The 21,031-nt window shown below is 42.6% G+C and overlaps 3 protein-coding genes across 6 annotated transcripts in view; 2 read left to right on the forward strand and 1 right to left on the reverse strand.

Moving 5' to 3' along the window:
• The window catches only part of wdfy3 (WD repeat and FYVE domain containing 3), a 62,323-nt gene extending 50,700 nt beyond the window's left edge, over positions 1-11,623 (reverse strand). For 3 of the 4 annotated variants that reach the window (XM_086075593.1, XM_086075591.1, XM_086075590.1), the window contains exon 1: positions 4,017-4,180. In XM_086075593.1, the coding sequence (XP_085931719.1) occupies positions 4,017-4,048 (32 nt within the window). In that variant the 5' untranslated portion in view covers positions 4,049-4,180. Of the gene's footprint in view, positions 1-4,016; positions 4,181-11,253 lie in introns of those variants that run through there. The other variant, XM_086075592.1, reaches the window with a different exon arrangement.
• Positions 11,624-15,890: 4,267 nt separating this feature from the next.
• On the forward strand, positions 15,891-17,126 carry LOC147173207 (monocyte chemotactic protein 1B-like). Its single transcript, XM_086076667.1, has 4 exons — positions 15,891-16,052; positions 16,133-16,253; positions 16,565-16,679; positions 16,759-17,126. Exons 1-3 carry the CDS (start codon positions 15,992-15,994, stop codon positions 16,674-16,676), a joined length of 294 nt encoding a protein of 97 aa, XP_085932793.1. The 5' UTR covers positions 15,891-15,991; the 3' UTR covers positions 16,677-16,679; positions 16,759-17,126.
• Positions 17,127-19,019: 1,893 nt separating this feature from the next.
• LOC147173208 (uncharacterized) lies at positions 19,020-20,364 on the forward strand. The gene is made up of 4 exons (XM_086076680.1): positions 19,020-19,163; positions 19,783-19,909; positions 20,028-20,142; positions 20,250-20,364. The coding sequence occupies exons 1-4, from the start codon at positions 19,103-19,105 to the stop codon at positions 20,280-20,282; spliced, it is 336 nt and encodes a 111-aa protein (XP_085932806.1). The 5' UTR covers positions 19,020-19,102; the 3' UTR covers positions 20,283-20,364.
• Positions 20,365-21,031: the final 667 nt, after the last annotated feature.

The raw sequence follows: 21,031 nt of genomic DNA on the forward strand, positions 1-21,031 counted from the left end.
AACAGATAGAGATATACTTTTTTTTTCCTGACGTAAGAAGAGACTCTAATCTTTCTTTTGGCAAGTTCCAAGTTTTCATAGCAATAGAACACGGGCCTTGCAAAATCTGTCAAAATCCAGTAAAACAGCCGGTAGCGAAGGGGGTTGCTTCAGTGAAAATGGCCGCCAGTCAGTGAATGAGTTCATCGTAACTGCCATTAAATTTGCATTGTTGTGTAACTCTTTCTTCATCAATATCTTGGTTAAAAAATTAAAAAATAAAACGTGTTGTGCTAAAATCAATCGTCAGGCGGACAACATTTGTCATGCTAAATCGTATGAATGAAAACCATTAGAAGCGATATGGTATAAATATCCCAAAATCGCATCAAAAAGATACTTTGCAATTTGGTATCCAACATCTTTGACTGGTACGTCAACGAAAGGCAATGAAAATTCAGGGGATAGCGTTTCCCACATTTTAGTGTACTGTATGTATTTGTGAAATGAAAGTAACCAACACGTAGTTTGTGTATGTAAACCTTAGAGAAAAAAGCCCACGTGGAGCTCAACCCGTTAAATCAACAGAAGCGACCAAGCGTGTCGTCTTAACGCTTGTGTCCGCAGTCACTCAGGAACAGGAAACGCTTGAAACAGGATGCGAAAAATACACCAAATCTGCTGCCATTGCGGTTCGCAGTTCCTCAAAACAATAAACACGACAGGAAGTGAATTTTAGGACGGGAATGATGACCCACGAAAGACCTCCAGAACTCATGATGTCTCCTTTAGCTTTTGACTTGTATTTCACATTCAGATCCTTCAATGTTAAAACACAAAGAAGCTAAGCAGCTAAGGCAGTTAGCATGAGAAAAGACACGACTGTGGCTAAAATAGAAAGCTGGAAAAGCTGCCAGTTCAACACAAAATGTCTGAAAAAAAAAAAAAAAAAGATAATCCCCAGAAAAAAATCAGCATGATGCTTCCTGAGTCACGGCGGGAAGAACGCCGCGAGAGGGACGACTGGCGTCACGGCACCTGGTGACATGTTATAAATAGGCCCCGGTTCGGACAAAATAAAACCCCTCCAGAATCACACCTTGCACGTCATTTCAAATGACCGTCTTTATGTTCACTCAAGAAAATGAAACAACAAGTACGGACAGACACGGAAATTGCACGTGAAAAATGTAGCAAGCGTCAACACCAGGCAACGGGCCGGGACTGCAATCCAGCTTGAACGAATGATGCACAAGGCGGCGGCATAATGTACACATGGACGATCAAGAAAAGGAGAGAGAGAGAATGCTTTTTTGTGTGCGTGTGGGGGGGGGGCTTCGGCTTCCAAAATTAGCCATTCTTGGGTAAAACCATGCGGACAAATGGGTCAGGACAAAGCTACGTGGATAAAACTACGGAGACAAAACTCTTAAAGCTATAACAAATAAAGCTTTATTGATAAATATGTGCGGGTGCGACGAAAGCTTTGCGAGGAAAGCTATTGACAATTCCGAGCGTACGTCACAAACTCTGTCAAATCAACCTCTCCATCCATTGAAAAGCATTGGACGTTGGATTGTTGTAATTTGATCTGTGAGCATTATTTTGATTTCAAAATGCCATGAAATGTTGTTTGACTAACACGCCGTTCGTTTACGCTGCGTGAAGGCAGACATTCCCGGATGTTCGGAATTGCCAATACAGATTAACCTACACGGCTAAAGCTACGCACATAAATCTATGAACAAAAAGTTATATCGACAGGTGAACGGTACGCAGATAAAGCTATACGTCATTTCCGCTCATACTTTGTTTTTGTTGTATACTGAAGACATTTTGGCTTTCAGGTCAAAATATGAGAAATGTTTATGCTCTGCACCATGAAATAAACGCCGGAATTGTGAACGTTTGTCTCATATACATCTTTCGATCTGAACCCCAAAACCCAAATGGTCTTCAGTACGCAACAAAAACAAACACTTTTGAAGGGACTGTATCTACAACTAAATCTCATTTCTGATGTTTCTTAGTTTAAGGAGCACCAGTTGAAGACAGACCATTTTGTTAGCTTCTCGCGTATTCCCCTTTTCAAAAGGGCACGAAGGCAGTTTGGGGCAGCTTTTCGTTATCAAATGACTTTGTGGCTCTTACGGGACCTGTGTGGTGTATTTGACTCCAATTTTCTTGCCAAGAAGGTGAGCAGAGTGACAATGTAGAGGGCTACGTTAGCATGCCAAGCTAGCCGCTTCCAAAAGGACTCTCAGCCATTTTTGTGAAAAAAATTCTTTGTTTTGCTTATTTTTTACTTTGGATTTGTTCCCATTAAAAAGTTCCCCAACAATCAAAACAAGTCAGCTGGATGCGTCTGTGGAATGTGAACTCCTCAGCGAACCTCCCGCCGACGTTGTTCAAAGTCTACGTCAAGTGCGATGAACGTCTCCCGCGGAGTTAGCGGCAACTTGTGAGCGAGATGAAAAAGGCAGCAGCGCAACGTCCTGGAAAAAAAGCCCGACGCTTCAAAGGGGTGCCAGAGTGAGAGAAAGTGTGACGTAAACCGCGGGAACGTCCCCGCTTTGCAGGGAGAACGTGGACGCTGGGGACTTCCGAATTGACAGCCCTGATTAGACAAAAGACGAACCTGAAAGTCATTAACACGTCATGGCAACGTACTCTCACTTAATGGCAATAAAAATAAAATGTGATCAAACATTTCTTGGGAATTTAGATCTGTTCGTAGCATTTCTTAATCTTAAAGCCGCTAAACGCAGGTTACGGCGTTTTTGCAGATTTGCGACCCCTCTGGCGAAAAGCGGAACGGAAGCCAGAATGCCGAGACATTCGTTAGTGGCAGTTTTATTGAGCATTGCTTATCATAAATAGACCCGATCGCATTTTCGTGACGAGGTCTAAACCTTTTTAGCAAGAAGAAAGCAAGCTGCGGGTCCCGTTTCATCCTCTTGGGTTTTCCCACCTACTCCAACATTAACGCTGCTCGTATGTCACACGAACGTTTGTAGTCCCACAGCAATGTCGGACGATGAAGTAAGGTATGTTTTGGGGGGGGGCGAAACAGAAATCTTTTTGGGAAGAAGCGAATACGAATGCTATTTTCGATGGAAAACAGCAAAGAAATAAAAAAAATAAAAAATAAAAAAAATAAAAATAAAAAAAATATATTAAAAAAAAAAAAAAAAAAAAAAAAAAAAAAATTAAAAAAAAAAAATAATAATAATAATAATAATAATAATAAAAAAAAAGGAAAACAGCAAAGAAAGGGGAGCAGAGTGACAATATAGAGGGCTACGTTAGCATGTCAAGCTAGCCGCTTCCAATAGGACTCTCAGACATTTTTGTGAAAAAAATTACTTTGTTTTGTTTATTTTTTACTTTGGATTTGTTCCCATTAAAAGTTTATCAAGAATTACAAAAGCAAACTCATACCGGTGGATCACGTCTCTATAATGTATAGCGCCACCTGCAGCGGCGGAGTCCCCTCTCAATATTCGCAAAAGAAGAACAGATGGAAACGGGCACAAGTCGCATTTTTCAGTAAATTTGCTTTAAAAAAAATTCGAAACAATTGGATGGAAACCTACTGAAGAGAACGAGTTGACACACGGGCCGCTTGTTTGCACCTCGAGTAAACAGCCACCATTTTACAACCTTGACTCTCACCTCCTCTACAAACACAACACATGGCTGTCTAGGAAACAGGGTAACCTGGTTACTCCTCGCAAGAGAGACTCCCATCTTTAAGCTGATGCGCATCATCATCATCATCATCATCGTCATCATCGTCATCATCGTGGTCGTCGTGGCGTGTGACTGCTTCCCGCCTGCCCACGGCGCCGATGCAGAACCATCTCCCGGGCATCGCGACGTCCATGTTAATGTCGGGCCAATGTTATTAATGGGCGTGGCGGAGACGGACGGGAGAAGCGAGCAGATAAAAACAAAAAAACATGGCAGACGCGTAGCGCAACCACAGGAAACACCGCGGTCGCCGCGGAGACATGCTGTTGTTTCCCCCCCCTTACCTGCCGCTGTTCTCAAGGTGCCCAGCCAACATCTTCACAAAGGGACCAATTGCCGTTTAAATAATTGTATTGTTTCTTCATTAAGGATGTTCACTTCCCTTTCTTTGGCGACGTCGTTTAGACGAGGAGACGTGGCGGCGACGGCGGTGTCATGCCTTCCCCTCGCCGCGGCGTGAGAAGGCGAGAAGCATGGCAGTGCCAGTGGCTTTGTTTGCCAGCCGGCCTGTTGTGTGTGTGTACGCGCGTGTGTGTGTGCGTGTGTGTGCGTGTCCGTGCGTGCGCGTGTGTGCGTGCGTGTGGCCTGCAGGGACTGGTGCAGCTGATCCCCCCCTGACACCGGGTGGGGTGCACGCGGCTTTGGCCGGGTGGAGGCAAGTGGCCAATGCGCCGAGAGGAAACGGCCATTGAGGTGCACGAATTGGGGGCCGGAGGACTTAAAGTGCAGTTAAAAGTGACAAAAGTGGACAAAAATAAGTTCAAGAGCAAAAATGAGTCACAGTGTTTGTTATATACGGTACATACATCGCAATCGGCATACTGCTTAAAAGGTACAAGACACATTTGGGGTTATTTGTCGAAAGTACACTACGATGACCTCACTTCGCTGGACCGATTAATTAATTAATTGGCCGATATTAGCTCTTTTAAAATGGGCAGATTTTTTTTTTTGCATGTTGTTTTTCTTTTAGTACATAACACTAGACAAAGATAATTAACATTCAAATGTTCCTCTCCCCCCCCAAAAAAATTAAATAAATAAAGTTAAGTGACCACATAGAAGTCATTTATATTTTATAATCAATTATCGGAATTTTATTCTGCCAAATATCTGACAAAAATAAATAAATCCATATCGGTGGGGCCCTAGAATCGGGTGGTCTACCAGTTATCCAACAGATTAATCAAGTATTCAGATTAACGATTGCTTTTGTATTATTAAGCACAATAACGAAAAAGAAGAACGTGAATGTTAAATGAAGGGATTATTTCTGTCCACTTGGGGTTTTCATCTTCTCGTTCTACTGCAGGGGTGCTCAAGTTCGGTCCTCGAGAGCCCCTATCCAGCCTGTTTTCCATGTTTCCCTCCTGCAGCACAGCTGAATCTAATGATCAGCTAATCGCCAAGCTTTGCAGAAGCCTGATAACGATCCTGTTCATGAATCAGGTGTGTTAGTGGAGAGAAACATGGGAAACAGGCTGGATAGGGGCTCTCGAGGACCGAACTTGAGCACCCCTGTTCTACTATATAATCTCTGACTTTAGAGCAGGGGTGTCCAAACCTTTAACCTCCAAAGGCCACATACAGAACAATCCAAGGATTCAAGGGCCACTTTGAGGCTTTTTTACTTTAATTAATATATCGAGCACAAAAAAAATCGGTCAAGAGAAGCGAAATGTTGTTACCTGCTGAGTTAATTTGCATCTTTGCTAATTAGAAAAAGCTGCACAGTATATAAAACTAATGTATTAAAAGCAGATGTCATTTTTTCCTCAGGCCGCTTAAAACTGGATGGCGGGCCACAAACGTTTGAACGCCGCCGTTTTAGCGCGCGTGTGGCTTTAAAAGGTGGGGCCTCGCCTGGTGAGTGACTCGGGCATCAGCGAATGAGAATGTAGAGTCGGTTGGCTTGTTAACTGGTTCTCAACCGCTCAATCAGCGTGTTGAGCAAATGCATTAGTCGTGGACGTGAATAAATGCACGTATTACGGGGGGTCACCAACGGGGGTCACCAACGGGGGTCACGTTCCTTGACGAGCATGTGGTTTGTTTCTTTTTTGTGTTATTTCATGCATCCCGTGAATGCAATGCAGTGAAAGTAGCATTCGACAGCAAAAAAATAAATAAATAAATAAACGGTAATGAAGAGCGGCATTGTAATTCCAGACTTTGACTCGGGTGCGTACGTTCTCCGCCCCTCGAGCAAGTCAGAAGATAACGCCGCCGCTGTTGTGTCGCAGCGCTGCCCTTTGTTGTGTGTTTTCCTCTCTGTCGTTTGTCATGTTTTTTTAAGACTGGGCCACACCCACGGCTCTCAAAGTCCCCGTGCAGGAATATCCCAACCCCTTTGACAACCCGGGGGAGGGAATGAGGTCAGATGAACCTTAGCACTCACCTGCTGTACTCTATCGCTACCGGTGTCATGTTGAATAATCAACTCAACTCAGCAATGACGAATTTAAAAAAAAAAAAAAAAAAAACGGCATAAAACTCTGGAGAAACCAGTTAGAAAGCACCCGAGGGTGTCTTCTTGTGATCGGAGGTTAAATCTCCAAAGACAAACACAAAGTATTGTGCAGTGATTCTCAGCCAGTTTCTAATTTCACTGAATTGGCGCAAAAAATATTATTTATTTCTACAAATGATGTATATTTGTTCATCTATCTTTGCCAGCGACATACAGTGACAGGCAGAAAACTACTAAATGCTATTTGATGGCAGAAGGGTTTGGTTAAGAATAGGGGTGTGCCCAAAAAAAAATTGATTCTCATAAGAATCACGATTTTCATTTAGAACGATTCAGAATCGATTTTAAATATCCCCAAATCTTTATTTTATTTAAATTATTTTATACTGTCTTCCCTTTGTTTGTGTGTGCCTTTATTGGGAGCGCTGTTCATGTTGTACCCGATTTGGCCACTTAGGGGCAGTGTGGTTCCACGCGGTCTGATACACTGTTAACTTGTAGCCACATTAGAGAGTAGAAGGAAAAAGTCACGATCAAGTTATTCCAATAAAAGTTGTTTTTTTGCCGCGTGGAGAATTTCTTTTGAGTGATAAAAGTGCCGCGAGTAGCGCACTAATTAGCATTAGCGAGTCAGACTGCAGTACATAATTACGATTCCTTAAACATCTATAAATTGAAGCAAAAATCATTGTCACTTAAATCATTTTTGAATCAAAAATCGTTCCTAATCGAAAATCGATTCTGAATCGAATTGCACACCCAAAAAATCGGAATCGAATCGTGAGACATTCAAAGATTCCCACCCCTAGTTAATAACATAATCAAAACAATGGAAAGACTTAAAAAGTTTGCACATCATGTTTAATTCATTGTTCCTCCTTCTGGTGTGCACAACCTGGCCACCAGGGGGGCGGTATTATTACAGAAGATACATCTCCGCAGAGGATAAAGAATATACGCCGGTGAGCATTGTTATATTATTCATCAGTACCGGTCCACACAGACAAGATTGTAAAATGATTTTGAAATGATATTCCAGTGTTTCGGGTTTCAAATATTTTTACAGTTAAAAATATTAACATCAGCAATTAAAAATGTTTTTAGTAGGGGTGTTAATTACTTGCATATTTAAATTGGAACAGTTTGTTTCAAAAAAACAAGTTCCAAAGCGCCTCAGGGTGTCTTCTACTCAGGAATGCAAAAACACAATTCATAGTAGCGTCACATTGCAGCCCCAACATTTCTTTTTCTTTTTCTTTTTTTTCGCTCCGGTGACGGGCAGAACAACGAGCTCCCCCGGGCACTAATTAAAAATTTTCCTCTTACACTTTTACGGTTGCCTCTTCTCGAGAAGCAGAACAAGCAGCAGTTCACTCGCGGCTCAAGTGTGTGACTTGCACATACACACGCGTGGGAAGTTTGCATCGGGCGCGACGTGTCATCGGCGCCGCACGTGACTCAAGTCGGACCCGTCTCACGCACACGCGCAATCTGTCATTTGCATTTTACGCTCAAAGTTAAAGAACCACTGATTGCCACACCCACCTCAGTGGGGAGAAATTCGTTCTCCGCATTTGAGGGAGAGCGGTGAGCAGCAGCAGGGGCCGCGCTCGGGTATCATTTGGTGATCGAACCCTCCAATTCCAACCCTTAATGCGGGGTGTCAAGCAGGGTGGCAATGGGTCCCATATTTTTATAGTCGTTGGTATGACCCCGGCCGGGGATTGAACCCCCAACCTCCCAGTCTCGGGGCAGACACTCTCCCACTCGTCCACTGGGCTGGTTTTGTCTCACGCGCGACGCAACCTCTCATTACTTGCAGCCTGTTATTTTTGTTTTCGGTTGCATGCAACGGGTAACGCCTCGTACGTGTAACGCATAAGAGTGCGACATCATCGCTTTTGTTTACATGCATGAAACATGAGCGAGTATATTACACTCAGTTGTAAGTCTTGTGTCTCTAGTAAACGTGAACCATCTTAACCCGATAAGTTATTGTTACATGTCAGGTCACATGTCGTGCATTTGCAATACACGCTGCTGCTCCACATGGAACAGTACTGTCGCCATTTTTAGAACGCTTGTCCATCCATCCATCCATCCATTTTCTGTCCTCACAAGGGTCGCGGGGGTTGCTGGAGCCTATCCCAGCTGGCTTCGGGCAGTAGGCGGGGTTACACCCTGAACTGGTTGCCAGCCAATCGCAGGGCACACAGAGACGAACAATCATACTCACAATCGCACCTATGGACAATTTGGAGTGTCCAATTCACCTGCCAGGCATGTTTTTGGAATGTGGGAGGAAACCGGAGTACCCGGAGAAAACCCACGCAAAGCACGGGGGAGAACATGCAAACTCCACCCAGGAAGGCCGAAGCCCGGACTTGATCCCACAACCTTTGCACTGGGAGGCGGTCGTGCTAACCAGTCAGCCACCGTGCCGCCGGGTTTAGGTCATACTTTCATAAGGATTTTAGCCGGTGTAGGTTTTGAGTTGTCTTGGGTTCAAGGATTGGCGCTCACCTTTTTTAGGGTCTTAGTCTAGGATTGGTTATGGTCCAGTCGTGACCAAACTCGAGTCCTGCAGGTTTTGGATGTTTTCCTGCTCCAACGCTCCTGGTCTAATGAACAGGATCATTATCAGGCTTATGCAGAGCTTGCTGATGGGCTTCAGGTGTGTTGGAGAAGAGAAACATCCAAAACCTGCAGGGCTCCAGCCCCTCGAGGACCGAGTTTGCCCACCACTGGGCTAGGGTCTTCTTTAAGATTGTTTAAGATTAGATTTGGTTTAGGGTTTAGGTCCATCCATCCATCCATCCATCCATTTTCTGTACCGCTTGTCCTCACAAGGGTCGCGGGGGTTGCTGGAGCCTATCCCAGCTGGCTTCGGGCAGTAGGCGGGGTACACCCTGAACTGGTTGCCAGCCAATCGCAGGGCACACAGAGACGAACAACCATACTCACAATCTCACCTGTGGACAATTTGGAGTGTCCAATTCACCTGCCAGGCATGTTTTTGGAATGTGGGAGGAAACCGGAGTACCCGGAGAAAACCCACACAGGCACGGGGAGAACATGCAAACTCCACCCAGGAAGGCCGAAGGCCGGACTTGATCCCACAACCTTTGCACTGGGAGGCGGTCGTGCTAACCAGTCAGCCACCGTGCCGCCGGGTTTAGGTCATACTTTCATAAGGATTTTAGCCGGTGTAGGTTTTGAGTTGTCTTGGGTTCAAGGATTGGCGCTCACCTTTTTTAGGGTCTTAGTCTAGGATTGGTTATGGCAGTCGTGTCCAAACTCGAGTCCTGCAGGTTTTGGATGTTTTCCTGCTCCAACGCACCTGGTCTAATCAACAGGATCATTATCAGGCTTATGCAGAGCTTACTGATGGGCTTCAGGTGTGTTGGAGAAGAGAAACATCCAAAACCTGCAGGGCTCCGCCCCTCGAGGACCGAGTTTGCCCACCACTGGGCTAGGGTCTTCTTTAAGATTGTTTAAGATTAGATTTGGTTTAGGGTTTAGGTCCATCCATCCATCCATCCATTTTCTGTACCGCTTGTCCTCACAAGGGTCGCGGGGTTGCTGGAGCCTATCCCAGCTGGCTTCGGGCAGTAGGCGGGGGTACACCCTGTACTGGTTGCCAGCCAATCGCAGGGCACGCAGAGACGAACAACCGTACTCACAATCGCACCTATGGACAATTTGGAGTGTCCAATTCACCTGCCATGCATGTTTTTGGAATGTGGGAGGAAACCCGAGTACCCGGAGAAAACCCACGCAAGCACGGGGAGAACATGCAAACTCCACCCAGGAAGGCCGAAGCCCGGACTTGATCTCACAACCTTTGCACTGGGAGGCGGACGTGCTAACCAGTCAGCCACCGTGCCGCCCAATCAACGTACATACACATTTGTAAATACCTTGCATGTTGTTAATACACATGCGTGTTCCTACCGCACGCCAAAGATAATCATGTGTGTCTAACATACGTGTAAACAATCCTGTTTCTGTTACACATGTAAAAATCATGCTTAGCGCCTCATATTGGCAATTTACATCCTGACCATGTTTCTATCGCAGCATGTAGCATGTTTCCAATATGCATGTAAACAATCATATGCTTCTGTTACAAAATGTAACACCTCACATGTTGGTAATACTGTAACCAATCAAATTCGTTCTGAGTAAACAACCGCACACTTTTTCGTCACACATGTAACATAATTGTATGTTCATTTTAACTATTTGGTTGGTGTACAATGAACATGCGACGACGTCACACATCAACGCCTGATATGACTTTGACGTGTCGTTAATAACGCACGCGCTCGCGTGTTACCAAACGTAAACAATCACAATCACACATGTAAAGTAACGCGCGTGTCTCCGTTACTGCACGCACGCCAACACCCCAAAGTGTTCTGTTACACATGAAAAGACATCAACGCGCTCCACTCCGCACACATTTTCCACCCGACCGCGACTCGTCGCGGGTCGTCAAACCGCACCGAGGCCCGACGCAAGCGGACTAAAATGCCAGTCATTTCCTCTGTAGCGTCACACACTCGAACCGAGCCAGCCGTCCGGTACCGTGACCGTAACACCCCCCCCCTCCCCCACCCGCGCCCTCCGTCGTGTTTGTCTAATCATTCAAAGAGGAGTCACTGCGTGCCGGCTGCTCCCTCGCCTCCGTAGGTTCAAGTACCGTCAAGCCACAAAACGCCTACGCCGTCGAGGCAGCGCGAGGAGGCGGCGTTGCAGTGCCGCGCGCGGAGGTCCGTTTGCTAGCCGCCAGCTGATGCCGCTAGCATCCCCGGCGACACCTTTGAGAGTGTCACATTTACGTGCCCTTCGACATGAAAACATTCGGTAGAACGTATCACAACATGAATGATTGATGATTACATCTAAAAAAAAAAAAGGAGCAACATTTAGGCCGAAAATGGGTGTGGGGGGACTAGCCGAGATGCACGGCGCTTGTTTATGCTAACTCGCCCCGCTAGCCAGTTAGCTTCTCCGCTAAGCCTCCGTTTAGCACGCAAGAGACTCACCAGCCAAGTTAGCGGTCACAGCAAAACACTTGGGCCGGAATGAGAGGGGAGGAGTGCGGCGGCGCGTCGATTAGCTCCAGGCGGGCGGCCTCCACGTACATCCATAGGGTTACACGGGACGCCTCGGTCCGCCGCTCCCGCTGCTTGTGCTTCACCGCCAGCCGGTGGCCATTTTTTCCTCGCTTAACATCCACACGGTCTCACACACGCACATCAAAAAAAAAAAAAGTCTTAGTCTTAGCGCGGACCTCCTCGTCGTCCCAACCGGTCCGCGAGCATCCCTCCAGGAGAGCGGAGCACTGACTGAGCGAGCCGCCAGCCGGGGACGACATGCCGAGGAGCGAAGCTGACATCTGCCGGAGGGATGGAAAAAGACAAGACAAGCCCCGGCGAGGACTTCCGCGAGCGGACACAAGAGGGCGCCTTTGGACCACAGATGCTGTTGGCCGCATCCATCAGATCACAAAAAGTGTATCCTGGAGGGGGGTTATGGATTTATTTATTTATTTGGGGGGAGACCAACCCCTATTTTTCATCAAAATTTATTTTGGGGAGTTTATTCCAGTTTTTTTCCTTTCTTTTTTTGAATAAAGATTTTGGTAGTTATCTATAAAAATGCATTATGAAGGGTGTAAATTGCTTTCCATCAAAACACAAACGGCAGTGAAAACAATAATTACCTTGTTGCCCGTTATTTGTGTTTGACAACTGGCCTTTTTTATTTTTTATTCAGGATATTCAACTAACTAGTAATAGAACTTTCTCAATTTCAATTTATATTTCTATATTAGTTAACTCACTAACTGACAATAACTAACCAAATGCATTTTACTAGCTAGCCACCTAAATGTCTAACTAGCTAGGTAGTTAGCTAACTACTTATCTACCTAACTAGCATAATTACTTTCACTAGGTAGCCAACTACCTAGCTCGCTAATTAACCAACTCGATATCTAACAAACTAACTAGGTAACCAACATGATATCTAACTAATTAACATAGTCACTAGCCAGCTAGTCAACTAAATATATAATTAGCTAGCTAGCTAGACATCTAGCTAACTTGCAAATTAACCAGATAACTAACCCAATGCCTTTTACTCACTATCCAATTAAATGTCTAACTAGCTAGCTAACTTCCTAAAAAATATAGTTAACCAGATTGCTAACTAACTAGGCAGCTAACTAGAACCTAATAACTTTTACTAGCTAGCTACTCAATGTTTAGCTAACACACACAGAACAGACTTTTGGACAGGATGCTGTAATAATAAAATATTTACATTCTAGTGCAAAATGTTTGTGGTCACGCGTTTTTTTCCCCCTTCAAGCTTTCACATCAACATCACTAAAATGAAGACGAGTGCGGCTCGTCTTATTTGCAAAACTCTTTCAATTCTGTCTGACTGACTGACAGCTGTAACTGTGCGTTCATTTGAAATGTTACGAATCATTTTTGCAACAAACAATGTTAGGGAATGCAGAAAAACACTCGTACCTGAAGAGCGACAAAGAGGAGGAGGAGGAGGAGGAGGAGGGAGAGGCTTGTCATGACACGCATTGATGATGAAATTGCTTCTTCACAACTTAGCGTCACAATTCCGACTGAGATGCCTGTTTCCACTCAGGGTTCATTCATGAGGCAAATTCCCAACAAAGAGTTGCAAATGAACGTTTCCAACCCCAATGGCCGATTTCACATGTTTTTGAGACTTTTTCCTGGATCCAGTTATGAACGAAGTGTCTACTAAATTTCCTGCCGATCGGTGAAACTTCTATCCAAGGCTGATTTTTTTTTTCTGTAAACTTTCCAACAAATTATGAGCCATGCAATGTGTTCCCAATTTATTTTCAAATTTGAACATAGATTTTTTTTGGGCCTTCTGTTATATCCACCAAATTTGATGTCGATACTATGAAACGATATCAGGAGATGTTGCGGGTCTTCCCTTAAATCAGGCCGCTTCCAGGAATGATCCATCTGGCAGCGACACAAGTTTCTTCCATCCACGCAAGTGTTTTGTGTGGGGTGTTTTCCAACGAGCGCAACAGGAAGAAGAGATGCTGACTTTCAGGAAAGAAAACGACTTTGACCTGAAATGAAAGAGAAATTGCGACCATAAACAGCGCATGACTCTTCATGTCGAAGAGGATAATGACTGCGATTGGCTGGCAACCAGGTCTGCCCGAAGGCAGCTGGGATAGGCTCCAGCACCCCGCGCGACCCTTGTGAGGAACAAGCGGTTAAGAAAAATGGATGGATCTCCTCAAGGCATTTTCACTTCAGGTGGATTTTTCCATGGAACACAAAGCATTTCCTCTCCGAGCCTGTTTTTGTTGTTGTTGAAAAGTGGAACAAGAAGTTCTATTACGGTACATCCAACGGTTTTAGAGAAATATAAAAAAAATATTTTAAAGATGTTTCTCTCAAAATTTATATTTTGGGAGGTAAAATAACAAGATTTTCAAAAGAAAAATATGTATTTGTTCAGGAAAAATTTGGTATCGTTTCTGCCACTTCAAAAAAAAAACATAGGAAAGACAATTTGTTTGAGAAAAATGTTTGGAGAAAAAGTCAAATATTTTAAAGATTTTTTTGTAAGACTTGTTTGCGCAAAGGAAAGTAATAAGAAAAAAATGTCAAAGAAAATTTTTATTTTTTAGATTTTTTGTTGTCATTTTTTTCTGAGGAAAAATGTGGAGAACACATGAAATGAGAGACATTTTCCATAAAAAGTTGTGCCATACTAGAAAAAAAAATCATTTGTTCAAGTAGAAAATGTTTTTCCTGAAAAATATTTCTACCTTAAAAAAAAAGTTATTACAAAATGACACACTTTTTTTCTTTTTTTCAAAGGAAAAGTGACGTTCTAACTTAACAGCAGAAGATTTTTTATTTTTTTTTAGATCGATGCCCATGTGATGGAATTTTGAAAATGTTGTTTTTAACTCTCATCATATGACCTTTTTTTCCCCAATAACTTTTCATACTTTTTTATGTATTTGCTTTTGTTTGTTCCTAAGTGAAAGTAAACACAACTGATATGCTGGAAAATCACATGATTACGAATGAAGACCATACAACCATACCTTCATCATCATCATCATCATCATCGTCATCTTGATTCTTGTTGAATTGTTTCATCACACTTGGCAACGGCGAGCGTGCACAAAATGCAATTAAACACTCGCACATGTCAGCGCATTCACATGAAAAGCTATGAAAAGTCTGTGCACCCGATTCCGAAACCGAAGTGTTTTTGATTAAAACAAAAGAGAGAGAGAGGGAGACCAAGATTTTAAAAAAATGAAAGCAAAAAATGGATTTGCACGCATCAAATCAAAATGGCAGAATTCCTGAGTCTTTTCAAGAAAAACGTCTTGTGACTTTTTCACATTTAACACATTTCAGTGAAAGAGGCTTGAGGGGCTGAATTCTCTAAACCTGTTGAGGAGATCATCTTCGGGTCACCTTTGGCGATGGCCAAATTGACCCTTGAACCAAAAAAGGCAGACTCCCTGTCTCTTTTCAGGTACGGCTCTGAGACTTTTTTTGTGGGTCTACTCGTGATGGACACGTCCCACAAATTTCAGGTTTGTAAGTCAAACAGGCTTCAGGGGCAGAATTTTCAAAAATTGTAGGAGTTAAGTCTTTGAAAGGACCCAAGTTGAACCTAAAATGGCTGCTTTGAACCAAAATGGCAGACTTCTTGTCTCCTTAAAAGCATGGCTTCTGAAATCGTTTTGTGGGTGTCTACCAAATCATGCTATAAAGTTAAAAGGACAACGGAGGCTGGAATTTCAAACTATTCGACGAATCGCCCTCAAAATGGCCGCTCGGAAGCAAAATGGCAGACTTCTTGTCTCCTTAAAAGCATGGCTTCTGAAATCGTTTTTGTGGGTGTCTACCAAATCATGCTATAAAGTTAAAAGGACAACGGAGGCTGGAATTTCAAAATATTCGACGAATCGCCCTCAAAATGGCCGCTCGGAAGCAAAATGGCAGACTTCTTGTCTCCTTAAAAGCATGGCTTCTGAAATCGTTTTTGTGGGTGTCTACCAAATCATGCTATAAAGTTAAAAGGACAACGGAGGCTGGAATTTCAAAATATTCGACGAATCGCCCTCAAAATGGCCGCTCGGAAGCAAAATGGCAGACTTCTTGTCTCCTTAAAAGCATGGCTTGTGAAATCGTTTTGTGGGTGTCTACCAAATCATGCTATAAAGTTAAAAGGACAACGGAGGCTGGAATTTCAAAATATTCGATGAATCGCCCTCAAAATGGCCGCTCGGAAGCAAAATGGCAGACTTCTTGTCTCCTTAAAAGCATGGCTTCTGAAATCGTTTTGTGGGTGTCTACCAAATCATGCTATAAAGTTAAAAAGGACAACGGAGGCTGGAATTTCAAACTATTCGACGAATCGCCCTCAAAATGGCCGCTCGGAAGCAAAATGGCAGACTTCTTCTTGAGGCTTTTTTTTGTGTGTGCGTGTAGCAAAGTGAAACCTGCGTGCAATTAATCTCCCATGCAGACAAGAAAGGTGTATCCAGTGAGGCCTCCAGGGCAAATGTTCTGGAAGGAAAAACATGTGGGCAAGCATGTTGCAAATCGGGCCCACGTGTTTCCATTCCGCCATCTTTGATGAGGAATGTGACTTTCGCTTTCCGCTGAGCACCCGCTGTATAAATGCACGCGTGGAGCAGCAGACGGGCATCGCACCTGCGCACAAGATCCAAGCATGGACCCTCGCCTCGCCGTTCTGCTCCTCGCGATGCTGTTCTACAGTCGGCCGGCTGCAGGTCAGAACGTCCGCATACCCGCCAGCCACGCCCACCACGCGTCCTCCCGCCGCTGACCTGCCGCCGTCTTTCTCTTGCAGGGACAGGTGAGCCGCTGGTGGACTGCTGTCTGGCCACCAGCGACAAGTGCTTCCCTCGCCAAATCCTGGTCAGCTCCTACCAGCAGGAAGCCGGCAAGGGGTGCAAACGCAGCGCCACCGTGTAAGCGCTCACGCCATAAAAATGGACTTTTTAATTTATTTTAAGATTTGTATTGATATGTGTGTTGTCATGAATTTTTTTTTTTATATATATACATACAGTATTTTGAAAAAGACTTGTTTTTATTTTTCATTTTTTCATTTTTCATTTTTCATTTTTTTCATTTTTTTCATTTTTTTCATTTTTTTCATTTTTTCATTTTTACAATATTCACAATTATGATTATTATCATGGTTGCTGTTATTGAGTGAGTGAAATGTAAATGATATTGTTTAAATATAATGTTTTTTTTTTTTTTTTTTTTCATCTAGTTTTGTGTCCAAGGCCGGCAAAAGACTTTGTGCGCCGGCGCCGGGTGAGAGCGAGTGCGTAAAAGCTCTGGTTGCTCACTTGGACAAAAGGAACAAACGCAAGAAGCAATGACAAGTACAAGAAACACTTCAGCATTTGGTCTTTGGTTGGTTTTATTCTGGAATGTTCTGATTGTCGCTCTGTTTTCTCACAGGGAAGGAGAAGAAAAAAAAGAAAAAGGATGTTTTTGTCTTTTTGACTTTTATTGTCCGTTAATCTTCCATGGCCGTTAAATGATGTTTTTGCTGCGTAAATAAAGTTGAATCTTTATTTTTATTTTTATGTCTTGTGACGAAAATTGACATTTTTGTGACGTTTAGTTTTTTAACGTCCCTGTTGTTGAGAATATGTTTAAATAAAGTTTGGGGCACTTTAATTCTGGTTGTGAATGAGTTTTGATTAAATGTTCACTTAATAAATAATGTAATATTTTTAAAGAAAGTTTGTCTTCTTTTGAAATGACTGCCATGATTATTTTTATGATTTGTTTAACATTCTGACTATATTTGTCTTTTATTGTTTATGCTGTTGAGATTTTTAAGTTTTATGACATGATTATAAAAAAAATTAAGATTTTAATGTTTTCATTTGTTTCCCTTGATGATAAATAAACAATTTTACATCCATATGATATTTTTTGTTGTTACCTAATCTACCTACAATCGACCTTTGAGCACCAAAGTCATTTTAAGAATTTTTATGATTTTATAATTTATTTTTATTATATGTTGGCTTGACACTTTTATTGGCCATTAAGCCCTTAAAAAAAAAAATAGGAGTTTGATAATCAGATAACAGGAAATCAATAAAAGTGACACTTTAAAAGAGGACTGTTCCAGGAAAATCCAATCTATCAATATTTCATAAACGGTGATAACCAGCATTTGAAAAGTCACGTTCAAGTTATGACAAAAAAAGGTTGTTGTTTTTTTTGTAGCGTACAAAGATCATATGCCGGTGATTAATATTAAGATGCTTATCTGTATACATTCCTGAAGCAGTTTTGTATAAATAGCTGTTCTTTGGAGTGATAAAAGTGCCGCGAGTAGCGCGCTCATTAGCATTAGCGACCATTCTTTGCATTCTTTCTATCAATTCAAGCAGAAATCATTGTCAATCAAATCCCTTTGAAATCGAATCGCAGACAAAAAAAATCGGAATCGAATCGCAGGCACAAAAATCGGAATCGAATCGCAGACACAAAAATCGGAATCGAATCGCAGACAAACATTCCCACCCGTATTTAATACCATCTTGGTTGCCTGAAAGGAAAACACTCGCACGTACTCTCTTTTGTTTTAATCAAAAACACTTCGGGTTTCGGAATCGGGTGCACAGACTTTTCATAGCTTTTGCATGTGAATGCGCTGACATGTGCGAGTGTTTAATTGCATTTTGTGCACGCTCGCCGTTGCCAAGTGCGATGAAACAATTCAACAAGAATCAAGATGACGATGATGATGATGATGATGATGATGAAGGTATGGTTGTATGGTCTTCATTCGTAATCATGTGATTTTCCAGCATATCAGTTGTGTTTACTTTCACTTAGGAACAAACAAAAGCAAATACATAAAAAAGTATGAAAAGTTATTGGGGAAAAAAAGGTCATATGATGAGAGTTAAAAACAACATTTTCAAAATTCCATCACATGGGCATCGATCTAAAAAAAAAAAAAAACAATCTTCTGCTGTTAAGTTAGAACGTCACTTTTCCTTTGAAAAAAAGAAAAAAAGTGTGTCATCTTGTAATAACTTTTTTTTTTTTTAAGGTAGAAATATTTTTCAGGAAAAACATTTTCTACTTGAACAAATGATTTTTTTTTCTAGTATGGCACAACTTTTTATGGAAAATATCTCTCATTTCATGTGTTCTCCACATTTTTCCTCAGAAAAAAATGACAACAAAAAATCTAAAAAATAAAAATTTCTTTGACATTTCTTTTCTTATTACTTTCCTTTGCACAAACAAGTCTTACAAAAAAATCTTTAAAATATTTGACTTTTTCTCCAAACATTTTTCTCAAACAAATTGTGTGATTAGAAGAAAAACCGCTTAGCGCAATGTTAGTCTAAATCCGACTCCGATCAATTTCTGATCCTCACTTTACGGCATGTGTTGTAAATTTCAATTAAACCTTGATTTAGTCTACAATTACAAAAATGGAGTTAGCCCACTTTAGTTCCCAGTGCCCCCCCCCCCCCAAAAAAAAAAAAAAATTTTGACATGAAAATGTGGATTGTGATCCCTCTCTGTGTTTCCATGACGTGTTTTCAGTCGGTTGCTATGCTAGGTCGTAAACCTCCACATAAGGGCAAGGTGGGAAATTCCCCAATGCGGATGTGGAAGACGGCCCGCGGGTGCGGGAGAGGGAAGCGCGACAGCTTTCCCCGTTGAGTGGGAAGATGGCAAAGTGAAAGTGAAAGTTGGCGTCGGCGGGGATTTAAGGGCCGGCCCGGTCGGCGATCTCCGTTTTCAGACTCCGAAGTTGCAGGTCATGACGCCACACGTCTTCCTCGGCTTCGTCCTCATCCTCATCCTCGGCGGCTGCTGCACCGGTCAGTTGATTAGGGACGCTTCCGGTCTGTTCCTCGAGGACGTTTTTCTTCATTTAAAGATGTTTTACAATCATAGATCGTTCCGTTGGACGAAATCGTTCCTCAAGCTTAGAAATGATTTAATATGTAACTGGTTTTGTTTCATAAACTTTGTATTTAATTGAATGTATCCTTAATGGCTTAACAAAAAGTATTTCCATGATTTTGTATTGATTAAACACACTTTTTATTTGAAGAACTTTTCCTTTGTTTAATGAAAATATTTTTCATGGCATTTTCATTTAATTGATAGAACAGTTTCATGGTTGTATTTATATTCAAATACAAATGTCATCTAAATGCATTTAAAAATGTATTTTGCATTGGTTTAACAACATTATTCATTTAATTCAGATGTTAATATTGGCCTTATTTACTGAATGAAAAAAAAAACGTGTTGAGTATTTTTGTGAATGAAGTTATAATTGTAGTCATTGAACTTATGAGCTGGTTTAAATGTGTTTGAATTGAAATTGTAATTATATTCCATTTTAATTAAATGAAATTGTAATAAAAAACTCCAATATAATTTGGATTGATTAATGGCAAAAAAGGTCTTTTCCTTTCATTTTGTTGTCAGTTTCGCACGGCGAGATGCTCTCCACTTGCTGCCTGTCGGCCTCCGGCGAGGAAATGCCGAGAAGAGCGCCCCTGGTGGACTACCGTCGTCAGGTCGCCGGCTGCGGCTGCCGCATTGACGCCATCATGTGAGTTTTGCTTTTAGGACTTGATGTTACCTTGGCAACGGCATCCTGACGCAAAGGCGGCGGCGGCGGCGGCGGCGGCGGCGGCGGCGGCGGCGGCGGCGGCGGCGCTTGTGTTCAGTTTTGTGTGCAGAGGCGGAGTCAATCTTTGCATGGCTACCGACGCTCCCAAGGTGCAACAGGCCATGCGACGCGTGGGCCGGCTCAAGAAATTCTGCCGGAAAAAGGACTACGAGGTGGGCTGGCTAAAGCTAATGCTAAGTTAATGAGTGAGAATAATTAGCAGATTTTGTTCGCCGTCGTTTGTGACTTGAAATAAACAATTTTGCGTGCGCCCGCGCAGGGTGAACGCTGTTTGGGTGTCGAACGCGAGTGACGTCGGAGAAGCCAACGACGGAGAAAAGGATGAAATGTCTTACCAATGTTCATTAGTTTACCAATAAAGTTTTGTCCAATCCAACTCTTTGTTTGTTATGTCCGATTTAGATTGCAACGTTTTGATTAGGTTATTTCAAGAACACAAAGATGTTAACAGAGGTGGCAAATCCCGGTCCAGAAAGTAAAAACCCGGCCACAGTTTGGCTTTAGCCCCTGATGCTAGTTAGCTAGAAGGTAAACAAGCACCCTGGGCGCTAGCTAGCTAGCTAGCTAGCACCTGGGGCTAAAGCCAAACTGTGGCCGGGTTTTTACTTTCTGGACCGGGATTTGCCACCTCTGAATGTTAACTACTGTTAAATGTGACAAGAAGTTCTGGTTGTTCCGTTCTCTCACCACAAGATGGCGTCAATTTCTTTCAGGTTGAAAAAATGGCTACTTTTGTTTTACGGTGTTTTATAAATCGCTATAAATATCTTTTTTTTGGACGTCAGACTAGACAAAGACTCGGAACGTTTCAGAAAGTCATGTGATGGCGCTGCCAGAACTTGTACTCTGATTGGATGATTTGCTACGACATCTTTTTGATTTTCCTGTTGACCAAAATTCACGTTCTGGCGTTGCGGCCGCATTCGATGCGAAATATTGGATTTATTTTCTTTGCCTAAAGATCAAAGGTTAAATGGTGATAAAAAAAACAAACAAAATGATGTCACGGCATTGCCAGAAAATTACAGCAGATGGCGCCAT

The sequence above is a fragment of the Leptonotus elevatus genome, chromosome 5 (genome assembly GCF_054856555.1).
Source record: "Leptonotus elevatus isolate MCC_2025b chromosome 5, RoL_Lele_1.0, whole genome shotgun sequence".
Taxonomy (NCBI): Eukaryota; Metazoa; Chordata; class Actinopteri; order Syngnathiformes; family Syngnathidae; genus Leptonotus; species Leptonotus elevatus.